Source organism: Prionailurus viverrinus, chromosome C2 (genome assembly GCF_022837055.1).
Source record: "Prionailurus viverrinus isolate Anna chromosome C2, UM_Priviv_1.0, whole genome shotgun sequence".
In the NCBI taxonomy this organism is placed as follows: Eukaryota; Metazoa; Chordata; class Mammalia; order Carnivora; family Felidae; genus Prionailurus; species Prionailurus viverrinus.
In genome coordinates, this window is record NC_062569.1 from 27,112,451 (window position 1) to 27,136,442 (window position 23,992).

The 23,992-nt window shown below is 36.8% G+C and overlaps 1 protein-coding gene across 4 annotated transcripts in view; it reads left to right on the forward strand.

Moving 5' to 3' along the window:
- ATP2C1 (ATPase secretory pathway Ca2+ transporting 1) overlaps positions 1-23,992 on the forward strand; it is a 139,261-nt gene that overhangs the window by 39,565 nt on the left and 75,704 nt on the right. For all 4 annotated transcript variants that reach the window (XM_047875526.1, XM_047875527.1, XM_047875525.1 and 1 more), the window contains 6 exons: positions 4,115-4,225; positions 7,088-7,204; positions 8,496-8,585; positions 11,505-11,540; positions 14,450-14,511; positions 19,798-19,906. In XM_047875526.1, the coding sequence (XP_047731482.1) occupies positions 4,115-4,225; positions 7,088-7,204; positions 8,496-8,585; positions 11,505-11,540; positions 14,450-14,511; positions 19,798-19,906 (525 nt within the window). Of the gene's footprint in view, positions 1-4,114; positions 4,226-7,087; positions 7,205-8,495; positions 8,586-11,504; positions 11,541-14,449; positions 14,512-19,797; positions 19,907-23,992 lie in introns of those variants that run through there.

Here is a 23,992-nt window from a genome sequence, read left to right on the forward strand (position 1 = left end):
CCTCTTAGGATTAAGACAGAAATTCCATAAAATGACCCATGAGGCACTGTAGGATCCCCACCTACTTCTGTAGCTTATTTTTGCTTTATATGTCCTGATTTTTTTAATCCAGATAGTTCTTAGAATATTTCCATATGTTCCTTCCACTGCAGCTGCCAACATGTGTGCATCCTTCCCATGTTACTCTGCCTTCTCCTCTGTAACTGTGGATGAACTGGTCTATTCCTTTATCTAAGACCAGTCCTCCTACAAATATGTCAGATTCCATCCCCTCTCATTTAGTCAAGAGCATCACTTTATCAGTTGTTCCATGTCACTTCTGCATTACTAGTTTTTCTTCTATCAGATAATTCTGATCAAAATACAAACATGCAAACATTTCTCCCATTTTAAAAAAAGACCCAATTCTTGGAACCTATACTCCATTCTGGCTACGATAATCCCATTTCGCTGCTTCTTTTTACAGCAGAACTGGGAAGGATTATCTATACTTGGCTGTCTTCACCTTCTCTCCTGCTGTTTTCTCTGAACCGCACTCCTGTCTGATTTTTGTGCATCACTACTCCACTGAAACCACTCTCTTTATTTATCTCTATGTTGCCAACTTCTGTGGTCAGTTGTCAGTCCTCACCTTCACTTTTCAGTGGCATTCAGTCCAGCCATTAACACCCACTTTGAAATACTCGTTTCATTTGACTTCTCTTGTGGTTCCCTTTTTACCTCACTGCTTGGTTCTTCTTTGTCTCTTTTCTTGGTTATTCTCATCTCTGATCACTATGTTGAGATAATGCCCTAGGGTCAGCCCATAGACCTCTTCCCTTTATTCTGTGCCAGTGTGGTTTATTCTCAGTTTTAATACCATTTATGTGCTCATGACTTACCCACATTGGTATCTTCAACCTGGACCTCTCCTGTATGTGCTCATACCCATCTACCTCCTGGACATTTCTAGCTAGAGATATTAGTTCCTTTGCTTTTTTGTTTTTTTTGTTTTTTTCAGGTCTCTGTGCCCAAATGTCTCCTTACTAGAGAGGTCCTCCCCTCCATCCCTGTATACAATGAAGCAACTCCTCCCTTATCCTTCTGGAGCATTTATTGTTTAATTCATTATTTGTAGTCTTTTGCTTCCAATTGGTATGTAGCTTCATGAGGCTGGAGTTCTTACATTTTTGGTCTGTTTTGTGTCCCCATTATTGGCAACAGTGCGTGGCACATACAGGACCATTGATTAGATGTTTAAAGACTGAATGAGTAAATGAATAAATGCTGGTCTTCTTTTAGTACTTGTTCTTCAGTACTTCATTTTGCCATGCTCACCCCCCTTTCCTGGGAACTTTGCACATTCTTTTCCCTTTGCTCTTCCACTCCTTCCCTTAGGCAGCTTCTTGTCTTTCAGTTCTATAAGCATCACTTCCTCGTGAAAACTTCCCTGTCCCGATTGCAATCTCTGTGTAAGCTCTCATGCCCCTGGATGACTTCTCCTTCATAATAGCAGTCATTTGCCGTTTTCCATTTATTTGTGGTATTCTTTGATAACATTTGTCCCCTTTGTCCTCTCTCCTCCCCTTCAGGATGTTTTTGCTCATTGTTAATACTAAGGGCCTACCACAGAGTCAGATTCTCAATAAATGCAGTGTTGAAAGAGTAAGTGAATAAACAAAGTATTCTTATAAGCCATAGAAGTAATGATCCATTTGAACTACTAAATATAACATTTGCTTAAAAGAAAATAGGATTAAAAGTCAATAATATCCATAATTGTAGGTTGACATAGAATCCAGTAAGCATAAATATAGATGAGATTTCTGCTTTTGGCCAAGAATTTTGTGCTATAGCCTCCTATTTCCTATATTCTTTCAGTGAAATCTGTCTTATCACATGGCTTTGCCAGAACACATCCAGTGCTCTTCATTCTAACTCCAGAAGTTGGTTGGCTGTAAACTTACCCTTTGGTTTTGGTGTTTCCCTCTTTCACATGGCAGCCAGCCCTTCATATATTTAAAGAGTTATTATCATGTCCCTTCAGTGTCTTACTCATTATTAAGTGAAACTCACTTTCTTCTGTTGAGATTTTTCAACTCTTTTGGGCCCACAGAATGCTCCTGAGGGATTTTATGTAGAGTATATTCCAACATAGACCCTGTCTTATGTAACAACTACCAAAGGATTACTTTAAAAAGATTTTATGAGAAGAGCTCTTGTACCACATGTTGGGTACTTGAGATGGCAATTTCTAAGGTATCAGTGATAGAAAAGTATATTTTAATAGAAAAATTATTGCAAATCTAACTTTTATTTGCCACGATTGGTAATTTAGTTCTGGATTAAGCTAATTGTACTATTGAATATATATGTAAGTATTAAATACTTTTTGGAGAAAAATAGCTATTTCAGCACTTATTACTATTGGGTCAAGTGCTTTATTAATGGATGTAATCTTGACACAACTTTAGGCAGTATTATCCGTATTTTTTATATGTAGAAACTGAGGTACAGGAATCTTAGAAATAAAAGATACTTAGTCTCGTTGACATCACAGATAATGTAAATGTACTTGATCCTTCTTAATTTTGCTTTAACATCTCACAAGATAAATAACCGCATCACACTGTTGTAGTTCTCATTGCTTTAAGAAGATTCTGGTTATTTTTGTAGGGTTTTTTCCAGTGTTTAATTTAAGGATGGTTCAATGAAATCTTTCCCTTGTCCCACTTTGTTTTATAGGTTTGGATATTCAGGGGTTCTGAAACGTTTGGAACTTTTAAGAAATTTCCAGTTTTTTCTCTAAGGTTTAAGCTTTCTTAATTATGTAAAAATATGCTTTAAATAATTTCAAGGCTTTGTTTTGTATGAAAATAAGGTAATCTGTCTCCCAATTTCCTCAGAATTTTTAGTCACTAATATCTTATCATGAAAAGTAGAAAAATACTTCTGCTTCTTGCTTTAAAGTACTTAAACATTCAGCAGTGCCTTTTAATAAGTGAAATTAGAAAACATGTATTTGATTGTTCCAGAACTCAGTTACACTGAGTGAATACTTTTTTCCACAGCTATTTACTAATTTTTGGAGTAAGTGTAAAGATTCTATAATGACAGCACACAGGCCTCTGTTATTATCTTAAAATAATAGAAATTTAAAATTTTCTTTTTTGATCGGTGTCATTTGTTGTCTTAAAGAAGTGTTGTGTCAAAAAAATTTGGGGGGAATATTTTTATCCTAAAAATGTTGATTATCCAAGGTTGAAGACATTCCATCTGAAAGCTTAAAGACTTGTGTCTTGGCAGTAAGATGATCACTTCACTTTCAGTATTCTAATCAGTGGAAATATAGCAACTGAAAAGTTTTCTTCGCTAAAGTTTCACTTTTGTCTTACTTTCTCCTACTTATTCAAAACTTTTTGTCTATTAAGAATCTGTCAGCTTAGGACCCAAGACAAGTCTGGATTGGAGATTTATTTCTGGAAGTGTGTTAAATAAAAACTTTTCTCTAGATACTTATGAAGCTGCATGAAGTAGGTACCCTGGTTACCACCATCTCTCCTTGTTCACAGCCCCTTCACTAAACTGTGCATCCTCTGCTTGTCTGGTCTCTTTTCTTTGTTTTTCTGCTAGTTTGGGAATAGATTTTTAAATCTGACTTGCTGTCTTGGTGCTTATGTAGAGTAGATAGGTGTTTTTCTGGACAGTTAAGAAACGGGCACCCTAACAGGAATAGTTAAAATGGAGAAAGCTTAGCTGTTCTCAGTCTTTGCTGTTAAACATAATGAGTTTAGAGGATTATGACTACATGTAATTATTAGGATCTGTGAGACGGGACATCTGTTTTACTTTTTACTCATTACATTGGTATAAAAATAGCATCTTTTTTTATTTAATGTGAAAATGATTTTGTATTCTAGCTGGCACTGGTGGCTTAATTTTTGAAATGTGCTTTCTGGAAAAATAGCACATGGTTAATATAAAATTATCTTCTTAGAACTAGATACTTATTATTCTGAAAATGTTTTGTAACTGGAAACTAAGTTTCTGTGAACGTTTAGATTTTCATTTATTCTAGACTGCATTTGAATTTTTTTTGTATATTCAAATATTTTGCCTTTGTTTTCTTTGCTAGGTTGCACGTTTTCAAAAAATTCCTAATGCTGAAAATGAGACAATGATTCCTGTATTGACATCAAAAAAAGCAAGTGAATTACCAGTCAGCGAAGTTGCAAGCATTCTCCAAGTAAGTACTTGGTGGGAGGAAGGGAGTAGATAGTAAAATCAGTTGCTTATTAGACTCTATGGATAACTGCTGCCCAATAGAATTTTCTGTGATGAAGTAAATTTTCTGTGATGAAGTAAAGCCCATAAAAAACATGGGCTTTTATGTTCTACACTGTTCGAACAGTAGTCAATAGTTAAACATGATTACTGAGTACTGGAAGTGTGGATATTTAGATAAGGGACTGAATTTAATTTTATTTAATTTTCATTCATTAAAATTTAAATGGCTGCATGTAGCTAGTACCTGATTGGACAGTGCAACTTTAGGTCATTAACATCGCCAGGAACTATTAGTGCTGTGTAAGGATTAGTTGGATTATAAAATAATCAATTGTTAGCATAAGTAGAGTTAGGAGTTTATCATTTTTTTTAATAGGTATTTTCTGAAGTTAAGTAAAAGCCATGTACATGATAAGAACTGCAAGTAAACCTTAACTGCTTATTTAATTTAATCTTTTCCTAGTTTTAAAAAGCACAATCTAGGGGCGCCTGGGTGGCGCAGTCGGTTAAGCGTCCGACTTCAGCCAGGTCACGATCTCGCGGTCCGTGAGTTCGAGCCCCGCGTCGGGCTCTGGGCTGATGGCTCAGAGCCTGGAGCCTGTTTCCGATTCTGTGTCTCCCTCTCTCTCTGCCCCTCCCCCATTCATGCTCTGTCTCTCTCTGTCCCAAAAATAAATAAACGTTGAAAAAAAAAATTTAAAAAAAAAAAAAAAAAAGCACAATCTAATGTAACAGGAATATAGTTTTTTTAAATTTTTCTTTTGTAATTCATGTATTTAAATGATGGCATTAAAAACATGGGATATCCATTTTTTTCCAGGGTGGTTGTATTTATACTGTTTTAAAACCATGTATTTTAAGTATTTTTAAGTGTTGCAAGACTCCGTTATTAAACTCTATTATAAAGCTTTTGGCCAGAGAAACTGATTATTTTAGGGGTGAAAGTAATTTTATTCCTTAACGATAGCTATAATAAATCATGAGAGACAGTGACTCTTCTAAGGTTCACAGACCCAGTTCCAACATGGTGGCTGGGGGGTTGAGGGCAGGTTCTCCCACACATAACACAAAACAATTCTTGGACACTGAATAATTCAGCTCTGTTCTGCCAATATCTACTACCCAGAAATAACATCAGATTCTATAGGTTGAGTTCAGCCCTAGAACCCTCTCATTCCTGACTTCAGAAGTCAGTCACAGACCCCAGGCTATTATCTATGATCCTGACCTACCCACTTCAAATTAGAGGTTCTTCCTTAGGTTCATTTAATTTGCTAGAGTGGTTCACAGAGCTCAGGGAAACACTTAGGTTTACCAGTTTATTAAAGGGATATGATAAAGGATAGAAATCAAGAGCAAGATGAAGACATATGTAGGTCTGGTATGGAGAAAGAGCCTGGAACTTCCATGCCCTCTACAGGTGTGTCACTCACCCCAGTCTCCATGTGTTCATCAGTGTGGAAGCTCCCCAAACCCAGCCCTTTGGGGCTTTTATGGAGGCTTCATTTCTTAGTCATGATTGGCTAAGTCATTCACCCTTGGCTGATTCAACCTCCATCTTATCTCTCTTCCCCAGAGGTGAGGGAGGATGGTGTTGGGGGTTCTAGGACTGAAAGTTCTAACTTTCTAGTCACATGGTTTGTCTTCTTAGCTACCAGCTGCTGCTCTTAGGTGGGGTTCAAAAGTGACCTTCATTAACCTAACAGAAGACACTTTTATTGCCATCATTGCAGGAAATTCCTAGGGTTTTAGGAGCTGAGAGTCAGCAACCCTGGAGGAAGACCAGATACAACTGAGAAATATGTTTTGGTCATCTGAATGACCAGATGCGTATATACTTCTTATAAATCACAATAGCACAGTGACTGAAGAATGTAGGTGGTGTTCATAGAACATAATTATTTTCAGTAATTTAGGAACCACAAATTATCTGTTTGAAATAATTATACAGTCCAGGAGCAAAGAGTAATACCAACCTGCGGGTTTTGTTAGGCTCAGAGAACAAGAAAGGCAGTTATGGTCCTTTGAATGTTTTTTTGGAGAAACTAATTTTAGAAAATAGAATAAAGCAAAGAAAATTCATTAAAATGTATATATATTTCACTTTCTCTAAGTTTTGCGGCTGGTTTTTGTTATTCCCCTTTTCCCAGAGAGAATCGTTAAGTTTGTTTACTAAACTTTGCCTTTTTGCTTATAGAATTTTTTTTTTTAATTTTTTTTTTCAACGTTTATTTATTTTTGGGACAGAGAGAGACAGAGCATGAACGGGGGAGGGGCAGAGAGAGAGGGAGACACAGAATCAGAAACAGGCTCCAGGCTCTGAGCTAGCAGCCCAGAGCCCGACGCGGGGCTCGAACTCACGGACAGCGAGATCGTGACCTGGCTGAAGTCGGACGCTTAACCGACTGCGCCACCCAGGCACCCCATTTGCTTATAGAATTTTTTAAAGTGCTAGTATAATATTGTATGTTACTTGACTTCAATAAAATTTTTTTTTCATCAAGGTGTAATTTGCATGAAATACAATGTATCCATATTAAATAAACAGTTTGCATTTTGGCAAATGTAGTCACCACCAGAATTAAGATATAGAACACTGTCATCACTCCTAGGAGTTCCTTCAGGTCCCTCAGCAGTTAATCTTTCTAAGTAGATTTTGTTTTTGGCCCCAAGCAATCACCGATAATGCTTTCTGTTACAACAGATTAGTTTTTACTGTTGTAGAAGTTCTTTTAAATGTGAACGTACAATATGTACATTTGTTTTTCTTTTTTGTCCTCTGCTAACATTTTCAGTAACTTGTATGTGTAAAACCTAATAGGCTGATCTTCAGAATGGTCTAAACAAATGTGAAGTAAGTCATAGGCGAGCCTTCCATGGCTGGAATGAGTTTGATATCAGTGAAGATGAGCCACTATGGAAGAAGTATATTTCTCAGGTGAGGTTTTTTTAAATTTGTGCCTCTGCTGTGTAATTTACACGTATTTTTGTCAGTGTAGTTGTTCACTTTTGTGATTTTTTTTTTTTTTTTTTGGAAAAAGGAAATAATTTTTACAAACGTCTTTAACCTACATTTTTTTGTTAGGGTTTGTTGTTAAGTTGGAATTTCTATAATTTTTAATGTGCAAACCTTTAAGAACCGAGGGACATATAACATGGAAGTGATACTATGAAGAGTAGTTGCCTTTACAGATGTCTACTTTATGCTTGTTTTATTATAAGGAATGCTAATATTTTTAAAAGTAATATGGCCATTTGGGAGTGCTTAAAAAAAGCTGAAGTCTGGGCCCTATGCCCAGAGATTCTGATTTAATTTGCCTGGTGTGAACCTGGGCATTTGGTAGAAGTTCTTCACATGATTCTGATGTGCAGCAGGGTTGGAACCACTGTGCCAGGGAATGGAGCCATATAGGTAGTGGGAGGTGATGGCATGTAATCTCAGAGCTGTGGTATCTAGGGGCTTGGGCTTTCCAGTGGGATGAATTCTTTGTAGCCTAGTTACTCTGCAACTTTGATTAGTGATTGGCACCACTTTATCAGAGGAAGAGCTCCTGGCAACAGAAGCTTTTTCTGTTGCCAGAAGCTCTTGACATTTTTAGGGTGGCTCTGGTGCTTGGTCATTTAAATGCTGCCTGATTGGGTCCACGTGGTTCTGTTTCTTTAGATACTGTTGGCTCTTCTAGAGATATCAGGAAAACCAGCACTGGGAAAATCTTAAGCTTCCGTGGAGTGGATTTTAATTGTCTGCTTTTAACTGACCAAGAGGTTATTCCTGTGGCATGTGGGTCAACCTCCGAATTGTGATCTATGCTAATTTACTAAGTATAGGAATGTTTGAGTCTCATAATTTAGGTGTTCCTACTCAGTGTTAACTTAAATCTTTATCTTCAAAATCATTTTTCACTTATTTTAGCCTTGGTAGAATTCAAACCAGCTATATTTATTTAAATAATATGCTAAAAATATGTGTGTACTATAAGGAATTGGTAAATTCTTAGTTTTAAGTATTGATATTTAATTTTCTTCTGAAAAGGAACTGTTATCAAGTGGTGACTTTTAAATAAGTACTTTTTTTGTTAATTGAAGAGACATATAAAATCTCATTCAGATGTAGACTCCGTAATTTTCTAATCATGCCTCAGCAGTTTATTTTTATAAGCTTTTGTTGTGATGGAATACGACTGCCGTTCATACAAAACTGTTGAATTGCTGTTTGTTTTCACTTTCAGTTTAAAAATCCCCTTATTATGCTGCTTCTGGCTTCTGCAGTCATCAGTGTTTTAATGCATCAGTTTGATGATGCTGTCAGTATCACTGTGGTAAGAAAAAATATGTATATTTTTAAACTACTGGATAATCATTTAAATTAGGATTGGCTTTTATTTTGGAAAATGAATTGAGAAATGATTTAATGTTACTTCAGGATTTTTTGTTAATATCCAAATTCTGCTTTTCGTTGCAACAAGCTCAGATAATATTCAAGGTCTGTGATGGGCATGCATGAGAATTATTTAACAACCTTCTGATTTTACAGATATGAAATATAGTAATTTCTGGTTAAAATTTCAATTTATTTTACTTTCTAATTGAGAATGTTTTGACTAACTGTGAACTAAAGCCTGATGATTATGAAATTAAAAATATTACTTAACATGAACACTATATTTACTATGTAAGATTTTATTCTTTCTGGCTAAGCTCTTTTAGCTTTCATTGAAAGTTTCCTCTTCTTTTTTTTTCTTGTCCTGTTTTATGGTAGTATAAAAATTTATAACAAGTACAAGCATTGATTAAAGCCAACCTGTTTGTGCTTAAGAACACAGTAGAAATTAATATAGAACTGCAATTCTTTTTTTTTTTTTTTAATGTTTATTTATCTATTTTGAGAGAGAGCAGGAGAGGGACAGAGACAGAGAGAGAGAGAGAGAGAGAGAGAGAGAGAGAGAGAATCCCAAGCAGGCTTTGCAGTGTCAGCACAGAGCCCAGTGTAGGGCTCAATCCCATGAACCATGAGATCATTGACCTGAGCTGAAATCAAGAGTTGGGCGCTTAACTGACTGAGCCACCCTGGTGCCTCTAGAGCTGCAGTTCTTAAACTCTTGTTTGTGGACTCCCAGGGGTCTCTCAGACCCTTTCAGGGAGCGTGCAAGGTCAAAACTATTTTCATAATACTAAAACATTTTTGCTATGGATATTTGCATCAATGGTGCAAAGCAGTGGCAGGTAAAACTATTAAGAGTGTTGGCTCAAGTTAAAATAATGGCACCAAACTATACTCGTAGTCATCGTTTTCTTTCATTGTTTCTCTTAGGAGTGTTTTTGATAAAGCAGTAAAAATTAATTTAATTAAATCTTGACAGTTGAGTACACACCTTTTGAATATTCTATGTGATTGACATGCATAAAGGACTTATGTATGTTGAAGTACAACGGTTGTGTCAGAAGGGCAGTTGTAGTGAGCTGACCTAGACTTTTATTAGAAAGAATGAATGATAGACAAACTATAGTTATTTTTTAAGTTTTTATTTTTATTTATTTTGAGAGCGAGACAGGTAGTGGGGGAGGAGGAGAGAGAGAATCCCTCTCTGCACTGTTAGTGCAGAGCCCCATGCGGGACTCGAACCCATAAAACCACAAGATTATGACCTTAGCCTAAACCGAGTTGGACGCTTAACCGACTGAGTCACCCAGGCACCCTGACAAGCTGTGGTTATTAAAACTTAGATAACTGGCATACTTTTTTTAAGGAGAGTGAGTGAAATGAACCTGTCACTTCAAGAAAATAACTGACAGCATTTATTGCCAGTGATAAAATTCAAGCATTCAAGTGATAGAATTCTGCAGAATTTTTATGAGTTACTATGTGCTAGATAGCTTCCTGATATTTAAGATTATTCTAATGAGATCAGTAGTGATTTCAATGAATATGATTTTTTTCTATTATGAAATGTGTCGTCACTTAAAGATTTGAATAACCAAGTGAATCAATATTTTCTAAATGACCAATGCAAGATGTTACAATATTTTCAGTGATAAAAGATCCTTTCAAAATGCAAAATAGATCAATAGATTTTACTATCATAGATTATGAAAAGTTCACTGAAGTAGTTTAGATTCCACATTGCAAATTACTTCTAAGTAACTAACACTTGTTTAATTATGGTATAGTAGTTAAGAGGAATATCCATAGTCATCTGAAAAAGCTTTTAAAATACTCCTTCCTTTTCCAGCAATATCTCTATGAGCCTAGGTTTTCTTCATATATTTCATCCTAATCAACATACGATAATAGATTGAATGCAGAAGCAAATATGAGAGTCTACCTTTTTAAAAAATTATTTTTTTAAGATTAAAAAATTTTTTTTATTCAACGTTTTATCTATTTTTGAGAGACAGAGAAAGACAGAGTATGAGCGGGGGATGGGTAGAGCTAGAGGAAGACACAGAATCCAAAGCAGGCTCCAGGCTCTGAGCCATGAGCACAGAGCCCAGAGCGGGACTCAAACCCACGAACCATGAGATCATGACCTGAGCCGAAGTTGGACGCTTAACCGACTGAGCCACCCAGGCACCCTTAAAAAAATTATTATTGTTTATTTATCTTTGAGAGAGAGAGAGACATAGAGTGAGAGCGGGGGAGGGGCAGAGAGAGGAGACACAGAATCCAGGCTCTACACGGGGCTCGAACTTACCAACTGTGAGATCGTGACCTGAGCCGAAGTCAGATGCTTAACCAACTGAGCCACCCACGTGCCCCTAGTTTTGTATTAAGGCAGACATTAAAGATAGAAAAATTGAAAACACTTCACTTTTCTCACAAATTTGTTTTATTTGGAAAAGCGTATTTTTTCATAAAAAATGTTATATGTGTTAACATGTGATAGGTTTATTACTTTTTAGATATAAGGAGAAGTTAAAACTGAGCAGTTGAGAAAGTATTGATTATGGTAAATGTCAATAGATTATAACCCACATAAACAAAAGCTGGCCTTCAGTTTGTAAGAGCGTATCTGGATCTTGAGATCAAATTTGAGAAGCTTTCCTAGGGAACGCAAGCCACTGTCAGCTATCAGTCTTTTCCCCCAAGGCAAAGTTGTGATTTCTTCCCCAGTTGATCTCCATGCTTAGAGTCTGGTATCTGGGGACTGCGGACAGAGTTAGAAAAATAAAACACCATAAACAATTATTTCTGAAGTTAAAATGTGTCATTTAAAAGGTGGTTTCTTTGTTTTGTTTAGGCAATACTTATCGTCGTTACAGTTGCCTTTGTTCAGGTGAGTAGGCAGCCTACTTTGTCAACATGAAAATGGTATTTTAGTTAATTGCTTAAAAAAAACTAAGGTGGCTTATGGTAAAATCTGTGGTTATTGGGAGATGATAATATTGGGCAGAACAATTTGTTGTTTTTGAAATTATTTCAGAAACCGTCAGCTCCCCAAGGAGATTTGTGGGACTAACTTAACTGCTTTGATTTAGATAGTAGCATGAAAAAAGTGTAGCTTTTTATTTGACAAAGTTAAAGGTAATTGAAGCAGATGGAAACAAAGAGCACAGTAATAGAAATAAAATCTAGCAACAGGTTTAAAAACTCTTTACAATTAGAAAATTGGGCCAGGGGTTAAATTCCTCATTTCCTCCACAGAAAGAACATCCTGATCTGGATCAAACTTCCTATTCAGCATAGACATTGAAATAGTAAATAAAACATGATGAAGAACCCCTTTTAAAAATGAATGTGAATAATGTGGAGATGATGTCAGGATTTTTATTGTAAGTGTAGGCATAGATAAAAATGTAGGCTTTTATGTTTAATATCTGATAACTTCATATTTTAGAACAGTGTTGGCAAGACTCATTAAAGGTCTTAAAGCATAGTTAAAGGATTAGAATAGAAGGATTATTCTAGTTTAGGGAAAATGTAATATATGATATTCAAGTTCATGTTGTTTTGAATCTTCAGACTATTTTAAGTGATTGTGGTTATTTTCCTATGTACGGTTAGTTCCTTGGGTATTTGCTATCATTATCCAGGCTTCCTATGGCAATCTCTAATTTATTAAGTTCTTAGTTTTACAGTAATCCCCTTTAGAAAAGTTAGTTGGAATCAGATTATCTGTAGCAAATTTGTAGCTCCATCAGTGGACCTTCAGGGATTCTGTTTCCAGGGAATCATCTTGCTTAGAACAGATAAAAGTTGCCTTGGGGAGGTGGAGCTAGTCTAGCAGAGGTCATTCCAGGGTGGTCGTCCTTCAAGGCATCTCTTCATTTAGCCATATGGGTGGTACTACCCACTTGACCAGTAACCGGAACGTTTTGCATCTTTAATAACGCTTAAGAAATATGGAGTGACTTTCTGCAGAAGGATTCCTACGGTATTATCACTATGTATAGGAAGACTGTAGTAAGTTGTTCCGTTGGCACGTAGAAAATGCCTACCTCAAAAAACCCCACAACATTGCGATTTTAACATAGTGTGGAATTTTCCACAAAGATAGTGTGTTATATACACTGTGAATGCAGTGGCAGAAACTGCTAATATCTTGGTGGTAGGTTCATTTGATGGAAAACTCAAGAAAAAATCCAAAACATTTATGAAAAGCCCAGTTTCATTATACAGATATGAGCCTTTTACCCAAATGTACCTTGAAACCAACAAAATATTGTATAAACAGAAGTTAAAACCCCTCTCTAAAAATATCCTATTTGTTGCCAGTTGAACTTACTATAATGCTTTGTCAGAAAACTGCCAAACTCTATCTGAAATTGTTAATGCTATATCTTATTTAGTTTTGTGTTTTATGTTTTCTAGGAGAGTACTTTTATGTTTGTATATTTATTCCTTTTTCCCTTTTTCAAATCTCCATTTCTCACCCCATTGTATACCCTCATAGCCATGAAAATAGCTGCTTGTTTTATATAGTCACACATTGATGCCACCTTACAATAAATTGAAAATATAACTTTTAAGTGTTCATTAGAGATGGCTGTCAGGTTTTTGGTGATGTGTTAAATGGTCATTTTGATATAGAAGTATCTCTGTAGTTGTAGGGAGTAAAGCCTAAGAAGTCTGAAAGGGGAGGTAAAGATTGGGCAGCTTCTATGTCCTTTATTACTAGGATCTAGAATTGGTGTTTTCTACCCTTCTGTGGAACTTTTGGGTAAAACTTTCAAATTCCTTAATATCCTTGTTACGGTTGGGGGGGTATCTTACAATTTATAAATCCATATTTATGGATTTATGTTACTCACACTTGTTCCTCTTGTCTAAGTGAATACTGATTTAATCCTCAGTTATTCTTACACAGCTTTGTATTTTCTACTTGAAAAAGTTTGTGATGGGTGTGAAGTTTTGATTAGTATTAGCACTGCAGTCATTTCAGAGCACTCCCTTCTCCCTTCTTAAACTTAGATCAGAAGATTGGTGTGCTCAGTGCAGACAGGAGACAAAAATAGCAGTGATGTTGGGTAAAGCAAGACTGCCCCTGGAAATATGGACTAAATAGTATGGTGAGGGGAGGGATGTCTCTGACCCTCAGCTTTGACTATATGGACAGAGGAAGGCTGAAGCATCACAGAGTAAGGGCTTCTGAGAATGTTCCCTTTTGGATAATTCAGGGTGATGGGAAAGGTGTCTGTCAAAGTAATGCCAGCCGCAACTAACTCTTACGGAACAGATGTTCTTTCTAAGCAAACTTACTCCATAAACCTCTGCAGTTAGCATGTGTTTAAATCCTCAAAGCAGATGTTGCTTGCAGTTAATTGTCTTTGACTTCTTAGTCATTAAACACTAAAAGTAAAATTATCTTAATCCTGAGGTTCAATGATCTTAACTTTTAATGACTGAAAATTATATACTCTTTGGACACACTAATGAGTATTATTCATTTTCTTATAAATAAACTGACCTAGGTTTCATATTGAATATTAACATATAAAATTGGGAATATTTAATTATCAAAATTGGTCACTATAATTTAACATTTAGTAAGGGACAAGCTTTTATGTGTTAGGAATATAAAAGCAAGTAAAGGAAAAGGTAAGAACTGGGGGAAGTTTTTAAAAAATGAGATTAATATTTACTTAAGTCTAACATGAAACATGTACGTAGGAACATATGTGTTTGTATTTCTTTATAAATGTTTTCTCTTAATATTATGTTCTGTGTTTTTTTTTTTCTAAATAGGAATATCGTTCAGAAAAATCTCTTGAAGAACTGAGTAAACTTATGCCACCAGAATGCCATTGGTATGATTCTTGTTTCTGATATGTTCTACCTTTTTTTTTTAATTAAAAAATTAAAAAGAAATGTTTATTTTTGAGAGAGAGAAAGAGTGTACACAAGCCGGGGAGGGGCACAGAGAGAGAGAGAGAGAGAGAGAGAGAGAGAGAGAGAGACAGGGAGGGAGTCGCAGAATCCGAAGCAGGTTCCAGGCTTTGAGCTGTCAGTGCAGAGCTGGACACATCGTTCACACCCACGAATGGTGAGATCACGACCTGAGCCGAAGTTGGATGCTTAACCGACTGAAACACCCAGGTGTCCCTCTTTTTTTTCACTTGAAGTATAATTAACATACGGTGTTATATTAGTTTCAAGTCTGTAATGATTCAGCAGGTTTATACATTACTCAGTACTCATCATGTAAGGTACTCTTAATCCCCTTTATCTGTTTCACCCTTAACCTCACCCATCTTCCCTCTGGTGGTCACCAACTTGTTCTCAGTATTTAAGAGTCTGTTTTGTTTTGTTTTTGTCTCTTTTTTCTTTGTTCATCAGTTTTGCTTCTTGAATTCCACATATGAGTGAAATCATATGGTATTTGTCTTTCTCAGACTTATTTCACTTAGCATTACATCCTCTAGATCCATCCATGTTGCAAATGGTGAAATCTCACTCTTTTTTATGGCTGAGTAATATTCCAGCGTGTGTGTGTATGTACATATGTGTATGTACATGCCACATCTTTATCCATTCATCTGTGGATGGACACTTGGGTTGCTTCCGTATCTTGGCTGTTGTAGATAGTGCTGCAATAAACAGGCATGCCTATATCTTTTTTAATTAGTGTTTTCATTTTCTTTGGGTAAATACCTAGTAGTAGAATTATTGGATCATATGGTAATTCTATTTTTTAATTTTTTGAGGAACCTCCATACTGGTTTCCACAGTGGCAGCACCAGTTTGCATTCCTACCAACAGTGCGTGAGGGTTCCTTCTTCTCTGCATGCTCACCAGCGCTTATTGTTTCTTGTCTTTTTTTTTTTTTTCAACGTTTTATTTATTTTTGAGACAGAGAGAGACAGAGCATGAACGGGGGAGGGGCAGAGAGAGAGGGAGACACAGAATCGGAAACAGGCTCCAGGCTCTGAGCCATCAGCCCAGAGCCCGACGCGGGGCTCGAACTCACGGACCGCGAGATCATGACCTGGCTGAAGTCGGACGCTTAACCGACTGCGCCACCCAGGCGCCCCTCTTGTCTTTTTGATTGTAGCCATTCTCATGGATGTAAAGTGATGCCTTACTGTGTGTTTCTTTTTTAAGTTTACTTATTTTGAGAGATCGCGAGAGCGGGTGTATGTGCAAATGGGGAGGAGCAGAGAGAGATGGAGAGAGAGAGAAAATCCCAGGCAGCCTCCATACTGCCAGTGCGGAGCCCAGTGTGGGACTTGAACTCATGAAACATAAGATCATGACCTGAGCCGAAATCAAGAGTTGGATGCTTAATCAACTGAGCCACCGAGGGACCCTGCTTATTATGGTTTTGATTTGCATTTCCCTGATGATTAGTGATGTTGAGCATCTTCTCATGTGTCTATTGTCATCTGTTTGCCTTCTTTGGAAAACTGTCTATTTATTCTTCTGCCCATTTTTTTTTTTTTTTAAATTTTTTTTTTTCAACGTTTATTTATTTTTGGGACAGAGAGAGACAGAGCATGAACGGGGGAGGGGCAGAGAGAGAGGGAGACACAGAATCGGAAACAGGCTCCAGGCTCTGAGCCATCAGCCCAGAGCCCGACGCGGGGCTCGAACTCACGGACCGCGAGATCGTGACCTGGCTGAAGTCGGACGCTTAACCGACTGCGCCACCCAGGCGCCCCTCTTCTGCCCATTTTTAATTGGATTATTTGTGGGGTTTTTTTGGTTGAGGTGTATAAGTTCTTTATATATTTTGGATATTAATCCTTTATTCGATATATTATTTGCAAATATCTTCTCCATTCAGTAGGTTGCTGTTTTGTTTTTTTGATGGTTTTCTTTGCTGTGCATAAGCTTTTTATTTTGGTGTAGTTCCAATAGTTAATTTTGCTTTTGTTTCCCTTGCCTGAGGAAACATTTAGAAAATTGTTTCTATGGCAGAGGTCAAAGAAATGCTGCCTGTGTTTTATTCTAGGAGTTTTATAGTTTTAGGTCTTAGATTTAGGTCTTTAATCCATTTTGAGTTTATTTTTATTTATGGTGTAAGAAAGTGGTCTAGTTTCATTCTTTTACATGTAGCTCTCCAGTTTTACCAGTACCCGTTTGTTGAAGAGACTGTCTTTCCCCCATTTTATCTTCTTGCCTCTTTTGTTGTAGATTAATAGACCATATAAGTGTGGGTTTATCTCTGGGCTTTCTTATCCTGTGCCATTGGTCTGTGTCTGTCTTCTCATTTGTATCAGCTTCAGTTTCTTTCATCAGTGTGTTATAATTTTTAGAGTGTAGATCTTTCACTTCTGTGGTTAAGTTTATTATTGCTAGGTATTTTATTCTTGTTGATGCAGTTGTAAATGGGATTGTTTTCTGTTTCTGCTGTTTCCTTATTAGTGTATAGAAATGCAACAGATTACTGTATATTAATTTTGTATCTTGTGCCTTGACTGAATTCATTATCAGTTCCAGTATTTTTTTTTTTTTAATGTTAATTGTTTTGAGAAAGAGAGAGAGAGAGCATGCAAGCAGGGGAGGGGCAGAGAGAGAAAATCCCAAGCAGGCTCTGTTCTGTGAGCTTGGAGCCTGACGTGGGGCTTGATCCCACAAACTATGAGATGATGACCTAAGATAAAGTCAAGATTTGGATGCTTAACTGACTGAACCATCCAGGTGTTCCCAGTTCCAGTAGTTTATAGGTGGACTCTATGGTTTCCTGTATATAATAACTTGTCATCTGCGAATAGTGACAGTTTTATTTCCTCCATACCAATTTGGATGCCTTTTATTTCTTTTTCTTGTCTGATTGCTGTGGTGAGAACTTTCAGTACTATGTTGAATAAAAGTGGTGAGAGTGGACATCCTTGATTTGTTCCTGATCTTAGAGGAAAAGGTCTCAGTTTTTCACCATTGAGTATGGTGTTAGCTGTGGGTTTTTCATATATGGCCTTTGTTAATGTTAATGTGTCTTCACTCTAAACCTCCTTTTTGAGGTTTTTGTCACGAGTAGGTTGTTAAATACTTATTTTGCATCTGTTGAGATCATTATATGGTTCTTACCCTTTCTCTTGTTAATGTGATGCGTCATGTTGATTGATTTGAAAACATTGAACCACTCTTGCATCCCTGGAATAGATCCCACTTGATTGTGGCGAAGGATATTTTTAATGTGTTGTTGGATTTGGTTTGCTTATATTTTGTTGAGGATCTTACATCTGTGTTCATCAGAGATATTGGCCTGTAGTTTTTGTTTTTTGTAGTGTCTTTATCTGGTTTTAGTGTCAGGATGATGCTGACCTTATAGGATGAACCTGAAAGCTTTTCTTTCTCTTCTATGTTTTTGGAATTGTTTGAGAAGAATAGGTATTAACTTTTACTTTCTTTCTTTCTTTCTTTCTTTCTTTCTTCCTTCCTTCCTTCCTTCCTTCCTTCCTTTCTTTCTATGTTTTGTTTATTTATTCTTGAGAGAGAGAAACAGAGCGTGAGCAAGGGAGGGGCAGAGCGAGAGAGGAACACAGAGTCTGAAGCCCACTCTAGGCTCTGAGCTGTCAGCACAGAGCCCGATGTGGGGCTCAAACTCACGAACTGTGAGATCATGACCTGAGCCGAAGTTGGACGCTTAACCAACAGAGCCACCCAGGCAGGCCCCTTCAACTCTTCTTTAAATGCTTGGTAGAATTCCCCTGTGAAGCTCTCCGGTCCTGGACTTTTATTTGTTGGGAATGTTTTGATTACTGATTCAATTTCATTGTTAGTAATCAGTCTGTTTAAATTTTCTTTGTTTCTGATTCAGTCTTGGAAGGTTATATGTTTCTAGGTGTTTATCCATTTCTTCAACGTTGTCCAGTTTGTTGGCATATATTGTGTCATAATATTCTCTTATAGTCCTTTGTAATTCTGTGGTGTCAGTTGTTATTTTTCCTACTTCATTTCTCATTTTATTTACTTGAGTCCTCCTGAGGAATCTGGCTAAAGGTTTTATCAATTTTGTTGATCTTCTCAAAGAACTGGCTCCTGGTTTTATTGATCTGTTCTATTGTTTTTTTGGTCTCCATTTAATTTATTTGTGCTCTAATGTTTATTATTTTGTTTCTTCTGCTGGCTCTAGGCTTTGTACTTCTTTTTCCAGCTTCTTTAGGTTTATTTGAGATTTTTCTTGTTTATTGAGATAGACCTATATTGCTATAAACTTCCCTTATAGAACAGTTTTTGCTATGTCTCAAAGATTTTGGACCATTGATTTTTTTTTAGAAAACCAGTAAGGAAACAGTGGCTTTGAATGACACATTAGACCATATGGACCTAATAGATATATTCAGAACATTCCATCCAAAAATAGTGGATTGCAGATTCTGTTCAAGTACACAGATAACATTCTTCAGAATAGATCACATATTAGGCCACAAAACAAGCCTCAATAAACTAAAAAAGATTGAAATCATATTATGCATCTTTTCTGACCACAGTGGTCTGAAACTAGAAATCATAAGAAAAAATCTGGCAAGAACACAAATACATGGAAGCTACATGACATGCTACTAAAGAATGGGTCAGCCAAAAAATCCAAGAGGAAATAAAAAAATACATGGAGACAAATGAAAATGGATTTTCACTCTTAGGAGTTGATTGTGAGTAGTATAGTATACCTTTTGGCACCAGATGTGTCTGACAATAAGGTAGAAATGGTTAATCTAACATGAAAACTTCATGTTCTGTTCAGTGCAGCAAGTTGTAATATTACAACTTTAAAGGACTAATACTGAGATTCTTGAGACATGGATTTATTCAACAGAGTTGTTTTTGTGTGAGACTGTGTGCTAAGCACTGTCATGGGTGCAGTAATGCTCAGTCAGACTCAGATGAATAAGAAGATTGCTTCAGTTTTCACATCTTCAATTTGGACAATAACTGGTCACTTTTTCTAGTGCTTTTTTTTTTGTCATGTGAACATCTTCATTACCAAGAGTAGAAAGATAATTATTTTGTGGTTTCTTATATTTGACTTACCTTCTTTGAAGTAGTAATACTACAATATATTTTTCCTTAGGCAAGCCCACTAGAATTATTTTATGTAAGTGGCATGGCTTTCTTTTTTCAGCCATGGTTGTTTCTGTTTCATATTGCAGTGTGCGTGAAGGAAAATTGGAACATACGCTGGCTCGAGACTTGGTTCCAGGTGATACAGTTTACCTTTCTGTTGGGGACAGAGTTCCTGCTGACTTACGTTTGTTTGAGGTAAGTTTGGTGTTTTAGTTTCTTTGGGCTGCTATAACAAAATACTACAGACTGGGTCACTTATTTATTTATTTATTTTTAATTTTTTTTTTTTTCAACTTTTTTTATTTATTTTTGGGACAGAGAGAGACAGAGCATGAACGGGGAAGGGGCAGAGAGAGAGGGAGACACAGAATCGGAAACAGGCTCCAGGCTCTGAGCCATCAGCCCAGAGCCTGACGCGGGGCTCGAACTCACGGACCGCGAGATCGTGACCTGGCTGAAGTTGGACGCTTAACCGACTGCGCCACCCAGGCGCCCCCAGACTGGGTCACTTATAAACAACAGAAAATTATTTCTCATAGTTCTGGAGGCTGGGAAATCCATGATCAGTGGGCCAGCCCAGTTGCATTCTGGTGAGGGCCATCTTTTTGGTTCATAGCTGGTGCCTTCTCTCTGTCCTCATATGGTGGCAGGGGTGAGGGAGCTCTGTGAAGTCTCTTTTATAAGAACACTAATTCCATTCATGAGAGCTCCACCCTCATTTTAGCACATCTGAAAAGTCACACCTCCTAATACCTCATGTTTGAGAGTTAGTATTTCAATATATAAAGTTGGGAGGGACACAGATATTCAGACCATAGCATTTGGTGATCTGTGTGTGAGCAGAGCAAATACTCGGATGTAGATTAAAGGATAGACATTAGTATTGTAAGAATTCATAGTTGGGGCACCTGGGTAGTTCAGTCAGTTGAGTGTCCGACTCTTGATTTTGGCTCAGGTTATGATCCAAGTGTTGTGGGATTGAGTCCTGGGTCCAACTCTGCTTAAGATTCATTCTCTCCCTCCCTCTGTCTCCCTCCCTCCTCCCTCCCTTCCTCTCTCTCTCCCTTTCCCCCTTTATGTCCCTCTCCCCCTCTCACTCTCTTGGTATCTAAAAAATATTAATATATAGTTAATTTGAACATTCGGTTTTCGAGTTTAAAAAATGACATATATAACATGTTTTCTTAAAATACATGTGTCTTAACCACAGAGTCTTTTGAGGTGTCCATTAGTGAATCAGCTGATCATTACGGAAATGTGTGTTAGGCCTTGGGGAAGACACAAAGATGATGTAATGAATTCTTGTGATCAGGGAGTATACTATTTGTGTACATAAACCACTCACCATAAAATAAGGTAGAACCTGGTAAGTGACTAAGAGAAGTACAAAGTATGGAGTGTGAAAATTTAGAGAAAGGAGTGGTTACTTCTGATTTCAGTCAAGTCAAATAATGCTTCAGATAACATGGCTTTGGTGGTGAGAATTGAAGGGTAGTACTGCCCAGAGATGACGAAGACAATGAAGCAACAGTATTCAGATCACTGGGAATGTCCCAGTGTATAGGACCAGGCTAGAATATGTTAAGGGTAGAAAATGTATGGTGGAATAAGATTCAGGGGACCTTGGATGCAAAGCTCTACTTCAGATTTTATTGATTAGGGATTAGCTTTCAAGGTATAATGCAGCCAGCAAATAATCTTGCCCTTAATCTGGCTGCAGTATGTAGAATAGATTGATGGGCTAGAAAATAGAGTTTGGCACCTAGTGTAAGAGGCCTTTATAGCCTATTAGCATGCCAGTCTCATCTACTTTTGGAATAAACAGGCTTCATTAACACTTATAGAGCTGTCAGTCTTTTGAGTACTTATAGTATCCCCAAATTTGAGTGTTCTCAGAGGTAAGAAAGCCTGAAGAACCTTTTTGAACTAGAGTAAGAACAGACTTCATTTAATCCTGGAGTAATTTTCAAATACTTAAAATTTTTCCTTAAGAAGATACCATACTGCTTTAATTGGTGAGTGGAAATAATTGATAGCAAGTATAGGGAATGTTGTGAATTCTCTTTATTTCTGCCCTTAGTTTATCTTTTTATGTTACATCTCTTTGTACTCATTTCTTCTTTCTCTCTTCTATCCTTAATACCTAGTTTATGACAAGACCTTGGATTATTCTTCCTTAGAGATATGGTAGGCCTGTCATTTGATATAAATCATTTTCCCTTTCCCCAAAGGGTCCTAATTTGAATTCGTGGAGTTTATGTCCAGAAGCACTTGAGTGCTTCTCTTCCAGTTGAGAAGCAGACCTCCTCAGTGGGATAGTCAGAAGATGGTGTTTCCCAATGTTTGAACATTTTGAGCGGTATAATGACATAGCAACTTCAAAACACCATTTGACTTGATAAAGTATTTTAGGGTTTTTACTTAAATAAGGGTTAATTCATCTAAGAATTATTTCAGATTTTATGTGCAAGTAGGAAAAAAACTAGTCAAGAGTTCTGGATTAGTATGTATTTTATCCACTCAGCAAATATACTTTGAAGACTTATTGTGAGTTCGGTAAGGGAGATTTTGACATTTTTAAAGTTTGATGTAACAATTGAAAGCATATGCTTTGTGGAGTAATTTGTTGTTAAATGTTTTCCCCCAATCTGTTAACTTTTCAGACACTTTCATTAGCACATATTTGATTTGGCAGTGCTATATATAGTTAGGTTGATTTTCTTCTAGTTAATCCATGTTTATGTATATAGTTGAACATCTCTGAATCCTTTATCACTTTTCTGCCCTACTCAATTTACCTATAACCTTGGTACCTCAAGCAGACTTCTAACAATTTTCTAAAAAGATTTGAAACTTTTGTGTTGCTTCTGGATTTAAACATATTGACCTACAACATAATAAGGCTGTTGAGGTCAGTTCTTCTGGCCACTGAGGCTATTTTCGGAATTAAGTTGGCTTTTTGGAGTGTTATTTGCTGAATTAGGCTATGGCGATCTTTGGATGGTTTTTTTAAGGCTACCTGGTCATTTGTTTGATATTCTTATGTGAAATAAGCTCTTCATTAAGATTTAAAGGAAACCAAAAATTCAGTTACCTTGAGATACTATTAATTTCTCAAAATAAAACGTGGATTTCACTTTAGAAAAAGCAAGCATCTGGACTTTTGCAGTAGAGTTCTCTTCTTGTGGGTGTGGTCTAAGACCAAGGTTGCCACTTTAGTGTTGTCATGCTGCTACTCTAGGGTTCCTGTCGTAAATTTTGATGGTTCAGATTTTGACTATAAATCTTGCCTGGGTGTTCAGTTGCATCTGGTCTGCATGTTCAGAGATTTGACTGCTATACAACTTTTATGTAGTATTACCTGTTTATAAGCTGTGTCTAAAGTCAGGTCAGGCTGCTATAATCAAATACCATAGACTGGACAGGTTGAGAGAGTGATTGCTCTCTCTCTTCCACTTCTTATAAAGCCACTAATCCCATTGTGAAGGCCTCATCCAGACTAGTTTATCTAGCCCTAATTACCTCCCAAGGTGATATGCCAAAATTGGAGATTAAAGCTTCAACATGAATTTTAGCAGGACATAATTCAGTCCATAGCAGTCTGAGACTACCATTTCTTTCTTTCGAAAGAAGATTAATATTGATAACTTAAGGCATTCTGTATTTTGTTTCTTGGCCTGTGTCATTTTCCATAACCAAGGAATGAGCCAGTATGTGTTGGTGGCACTAACCTTGTCAACTTAGCCTTAGAGTTACTCATGGAGCTGGGCCAGTAAAACTTAGAGAATTGAACTATGGGTATGTTTTTCAGTACTTTTCTGAGAATTTTTATTTTAATGTTTAGTAGTATTTGAGAAGAGGCACCACTGGCCATTAATTGGTGGTAGTCAATGGATTGGTCAGACAATGACTTTAGATGAAGGAGTCTTATAGACCATGTCTGCATAACAGTACATTTCGCCTTTTTGGAAACACAGCATATTTTTCTTACTGTTTCAGGTAAAGTCTGTATCAATATTTGAACAAAGAGTTCTTTGTAAGAGAAAACAATCTAAGAATCAGAGGAAAAGAGTTTCTTTCTTCTATTGAAAATATTTTACCTCTGTCAGGTTTAACTTTCTAACTAGGCCCAAAATGTTGCCTGAAATGTAGCAAGATTTTCTTTTACTTGAAGTTCTACATGATTAAGTCCATTGACACTTTCTCTTGTGGCTCTTGTGCTCGTGATTAGCTTAGGTCATTCTTTGAAACTGTCTTCAAGATCTAGGTATTGGGTACAGT